Genomic DNA, 5,607 nt, shown 5'->3' with positions numbered 1-5,607 from the left:
CTGCTGGTGTGGTGTGGGCCTTGGCGTGACATGCTTGAACAAACTAACCGCGACCTGAACACCTAACCCCCCACCCCCCACAAACAATAATACTATTACAACTAATTACTTCACCAATGTGTTGTAAATATGTTACAGGCCTACATATAATGGACAGATGTTTACTTCCTATTGTGACTTTTTACATCAACGCCTCTGACCAGCACCTTACTACTTTGTTTATTACTGGGAGGGGATAAAGAATAACTGAAAATATATTTTCCTGCACTTGCTCTTCCCTATCATAACCCTAACGCTTCTCTCCACATCACAGCACGCATTGTTAGCCATGCAGGGATAAGGTGGCTATCAAAAAAGACACCCAAAGCATGATATATCATATCTGCTCTTGCCTTCGAAAAGATTCTAGCGCCCTCAATCTGCGAGTCGTAGACCTACAATGTATTCCAGACAATGGCCAATGCGAGCTTTCTTCACACACACAGGCAATGAATGAATTAAATTAAAGTAAGTATTATTATTATTAGTGGCTGTTGTTGCTCTTGTTGTTCATGTTGATGACGTTAATGTTTGTGGTCAGAGAGTTGTCTGTTGAGGCCGGTGCGCGCTGAGCCTCAGGATTGTTCCTCTACGTGTATACTGAAGCCGGTTAGGATCAAGTATGTGAACTGCACGTGCCCTGCCATACGCTGTTAGTTGCATGCAGTAAAGCAGGATTTGGTGCATGCAGCGTCTTATTGGACAACAAATACACACGATATGCCCGCTATACCCATCAGTGCGTAAACGTGCGTAAAAATGCCCTGTCAATTGTTATCAATACGTGGCTGCGTCGACATATATTCGTAAATATGTCTGTTTGTTAAGTACCTTAAGCGGCGGGTTTCTATGTCTTGAGGTCCATGTCATTCCGTGTGATATGGCGTTATTCTAAAATCAGTGGTATCATTAATTTGAAGAAAAACATGTGTGTTTGTCGCAGGCTGTTGAGTTGATTGGGCATAGGTCTATGTGGGTTACTTCAAAATGTTTATTTTGTCTAACACGGCCTAAAGGTCGAGATTTTGGTCTAGATATGTAATCGATTTTGTCACTTCCGGTGGTAATATGCTTTGTAGTAGCCCTAGGCCTCTTCAGTAGCCGGTGGCTGGGTTGAACCATAGCCTAAATGGGGAGATTACAAGGCAGGAGGATGTCCTCAAATCGCTATGCTATCACTATGAGGTACAACCACGCCCTTCCCCAATCCCTTGAAGTTCTTCACTTTAAAAATAGCTACTATTTTGCTGACAGACAGTAACCTATAGCCTATATTTCCGCCTTGATTAGCTGTTACATCATCCACACAGTATAGCATAAAGCAACCCAGTCATAAAAGACCAACGCTTGGCACGAAATCCTTCAGTTGATGCTTTGTTCTAAATATAATACATAAATATGAGTCCTCTATGGTTCAGGTATATTGATTACTAATTGTTGTGGCTGAAAGTCAGGAGGAAGACTGAAGGCAGGGGCAAGCGAAAAACTCGCACATTGATATATAAACAAATACTGTACTCTACTGACTTGCCTAGTTAAATAAAGGTTAAATAAAAAATAATAATCATAGTGATAATCATAAGTATAATAGTCATATTAAATTTAAACCTAACAAGTATTATTTGGCCAGTTGCAATTTCTTTTATTATATTCCCTGTGGGCGTAGCCTAAATTTGAAATAAGAATATTAACAGAATTCGCTGTTTTAAATTTCTTATTAACCTACGAATACATCTAAATACTATTTTAGAAATGGGTGAGAAACGACATTTTCTGCTTCGAATGTATCCTATTATTTCTAGTAGCACGTATATATTTCCGTAGTTTAAGAAGATATATTTCTTCAAGATTTAACCCTACCTCATTCAGTCTTTGTCTTTTGAGTGGTCACCCCATTTAACATCTGAACGATAACATCTAGCGAGGAGATATTGAGTTGCACTAGTCCATTGTGAAAAGCAGTAAGGTTATTGCATTACATTCAGACTCATTTAACACGATGGTCTTTAGGAAATGAACAAATTACTGACCGCACAGTATTGAAAGTTAGACGCTTCTGTTGTGTTTCATTTGTATTAGGCCTTACTATCATTTGGAATAAAAAAATTAAAAAAAACAAAGAAACCAGGAAGTGGAAATTATTCCATAGGTCGTAGTAGGCATGTCATGCATTTCCTTATTATTTATGTAGGCTACATTAAAACACAGTGCCTTTAGGAAAACATGTAGGACCTAGTCTGCATTGCAATCAATAACACTTCACCTTTAAACAATTCATGCCCCCGAAGCTAATACATCATTACTCATTAAATAGAAGATATGAGATGGAAGAAGGAGGCCAAATACAAAACCACACAAACAACAGCGGTTAAAGCGTTCAAAACGTATCCAAAACCTTAAGCAGCCTGCACGAGACCGTGATTAGTCTCGGCATTATGTAGGCCTACTACTAGATGTGTCAACTTTAACGCATCACTTTAGAACACTATTTGTAATTTGTGGTTGTAGTTTATTTAGCATGGGTATGACTGGTTTGTTTTTAACTAACAAATACTAAGTACCAAGTGGTCTAAATAAGGGAGGCAAAGGACGCTGAAACATTTCTGTGCCAGTTGGTTGTCAAAGCCAAACGCTGAACCGAGAAGGCCTATACCCGCACAATGTTGCCTGCGCAGCCATCCAATTAACAACCACATACAACACAACAACCGAAACGTACTACTATTGTAATACGAATGGAAAAAAAGACAACGTTTTCATCAGATATGGACGTAACCTATTATTTTATTTTGTTCGATAAACAGTTTTAGCGACAAACACGGGAATAAGACCACAATATCACAACCATGAAATTTAAAGACGACATAAACAATCACTCCATATTTTTATGAGGCATTTGCTCAACACGGGTTACACGTTCGCAAAGTTAACCTATAATTACAATAGGTATATTGACATTTGACTAATTACAAAATGGATGTGACCAGGTGGTGACCACATACAGTACAATATGCACAACACAAGTTAAAAGGCATTCGTTCATTTTGTCCCCTTCTGAATCTGTTCTGGTGTTGAATAAGTGAAATTCTCGAGTATTTTTTCTAAACCCATTCTTTGGTCTATAAAGTATAATAACATTGTGAAAATATTAGCCTATATATAAATGTAATGTCAGTATAATGTAGCCTACTACTTTGTTCATTATGGGAGAGGACAAAATAACAAAGAGCCATGGGTTGGTATGGTTATTCTGCATTTTAAAAACACATTTATTTGAAAAGAAACAATTAAAATTAGTGTTGAATTGCTTTGCAACAATCATATTCCACCAGCGCACTCATGATACGTGATAATACTGCAAACATGGAGACTGGTGGTTCATGTGATGGTATTAGATCACAAGATTCTTAATATTAAAATTAGGCAAATCTGCAGACACTATTTAAATACAACATTCTAAGGTAATGCCTCTCAGTCCAAAAACGACGTTTTCTCTTCGTTTTTTTTCCCGTATCACATTGCACGTTGCTGACAGTGGAATAATAAACAACTCCCCGACACATTACATTATGTACAGAGAAATAAATGCAGAATATTAATAAAAAATACCTGGGCTTCAGTTCGGGCTGCTTTCATTTTGTTTTCTCTTTGTTTAATTTCGCTTTTCTTTATATATTTTACAATGTAAATGGGTGTAAAATGTTCACTTACAGTCTTGCTCCCGTGGGATGTTTTGTTAGTGTATAAGTGGATTTGAAGTTGACCCTTGATTATGATGTGTGAAGTAATCAGAAAGTCCTCCAGAAAGTCCAGAAGAGAAACTTGGTAGAGAAGACCTTAAGGACTCACAGGGTAGAGATGAGGGCGCCTGCGGGGAGGAGGAGGAGGAGGCAGCCCGGGCCGCCATCGAAGTGCTGCTCTGGGAGGTCATTGATGGATGGGGGACATGGGGGAAAAAGTAACTTGTCTGTCCTGCAAGGAGGTTTATGGACGAACATGGGTTTAAAGAGTAAGTCCCGGAGCAGGGCACCGATAGACCACATGGCACAGAGGCCGCCAACGCTGCCGCGGTTAGGTGATGAGTGGCATAGGGAATGTCTCCATTCACAAGTCTGTCAACACTCAGGCCATTGGAAGAAGGGAAAGAATGGTTGTTCCCCAAACTGTTTTGAGTCAACATTGTACTGTAGGACATAGGATGACTAGGGTATGGCGATGATGTCCCATTGTAGCTCAACGCGCTGCTGGCCCTCGGATGGTGAAGCGAAAGAAACGGTGACATTGGCCAATATAGAGAGCCGGCTCTATCCATAAAGGTCAACCCCGTGGAAGTAAGGCGAGCGCCTCGCTTAAAAGCCAACTTTGCCCTGGATGTGGTCGATCTCCTGCGAAGTTTGCCGGTTGTCCCACCGATAAACACATCGTCACTCGAGGGGTCAAGCATCCAGTAGTTCCCCTTACCCGGGTCATCATAGTGCCGCGGGACTTTAACAAAACATTTGTTTAGGCTAAGGTTATGCCTGATGGAATTCTGCCAACCCTGCTTGTTCTCCCGGTAATAGGGGAAATTCTTCATAATGAACTCGTAAATACCGTTCAGAGTTAGTCGTTTCTCCGGACTCTGCCGAATAGCCATCATAATTAAAGCATTATAGCTAAATGGTGGTTTCTCGTACTTGCCGTTTTTCTTTTCACCATCTTTCCCACCGCTCTCCCCCTCTTTGCTATCCTTCTTCTCTTCCTGTTTTTCCTTCTCGTCAGTGCAAGTCGTTTCATTGGACGAATTTTCGATTTTGGTGCAAATGTTCTCCGACTTTGGGTCCTGCACCAGGGTAGGTAAAGGAATCTTCTCCTCTTCCTCGTGGACGGTTCTGTGGTGGTTGTCACTTTGGACGGCTTCAGGCACCAGACTGTTTATACTGAACGATGATTTAGGAATCATTTTCACTTCTTTCCGTTCTCCCATATCCAACATCACACGCAAGGTAAAATTGACAACAAGCAGCAGCACAGTTGGGTCTCAATCTCTTACGCCTGCAACTCTGCTAATAAAAAACAACTATTTCATGTTCTTTACAGCACATCGATAGGAGACAGATAGCTACAATTAATTATGGAGCCACAGACACTAAGATGTAAACAAAAAAATGGTTGAACCTTTACAGTTGAGAGCCAACCACAGCACCATAAGTATTAACGCGTCCTCCCTCCTTCCAGCCAATCACAGAGCAGTTCTTAGCTGTTGCTGAAGTGCGCAAGGATACACATCCACCAATGCAACGCAGAATGGGCTCATCCCCATCAACAAAGGTTTTCTTTCTCGGACAAAAATCATACCAAGAAAATATACCACATATGGCTAACCTTAATCCATTTCACTGCTCTTGATATTTCCAGATTGCTGATTCAACATATCTCTGCGTCTTCAAAAGTTTGTGTGCATTCCCATGGAAATAAACACAAGAGGGACACATAAATGTAGCGACCGAGGAGAGGTACTACTTTGTCTCAAGCATAAGTAGCCTACTATTAAAATGTGGATATTAGATTACACGTTAATGAATGGAC

The 5,607-nt window shown here is 40.4% G+C and overlaps 1 protein-coding gene across 1 annotated transcript; it reads right to left on the bottom strand.

Annotated features, from left to right (window-relative positions):
• Nucleotides 1-2,803: 2,803 nt before the first annotated feature.
• On the bottom strand, nucleotides 2,804-5,184 carry foxg1a (forkhead box G1a). Its single transcript, XM_014192712.3, has one exon. It carries the CDS (start codon nucleotides 5,012-5,014, stop codon nucleotides 3,776-3,778), a length of 1,239 nt encoding a protein of 412 aa, XP_014048187.1. The 5' UTR covers nucleotides 5,015-5,184; the 3' UTR covers nucleotides 2,804-3,775.
• Nucleotides 5,185-5,607: the final 423 nt, after the last annotated feature.

This window comes from Salmo salar, chromosome 01, assembly GCF_965601325.2.
Source record: "Salmo salar chromosome 01, fSalSal1, whole genome shotgun sequence".
Taxonomy (NCBI): domain Eukaryota; kingdom Metazoa; phylum Chordata; class Actinopteri; order Salmoniformes; family Salmonidae; genus Salmo; species Salmo salar.
Note: the sequence above shows the minus strand (reverse complement) of the source record. Positions and strands in the feature narration are given on the sequence as shown.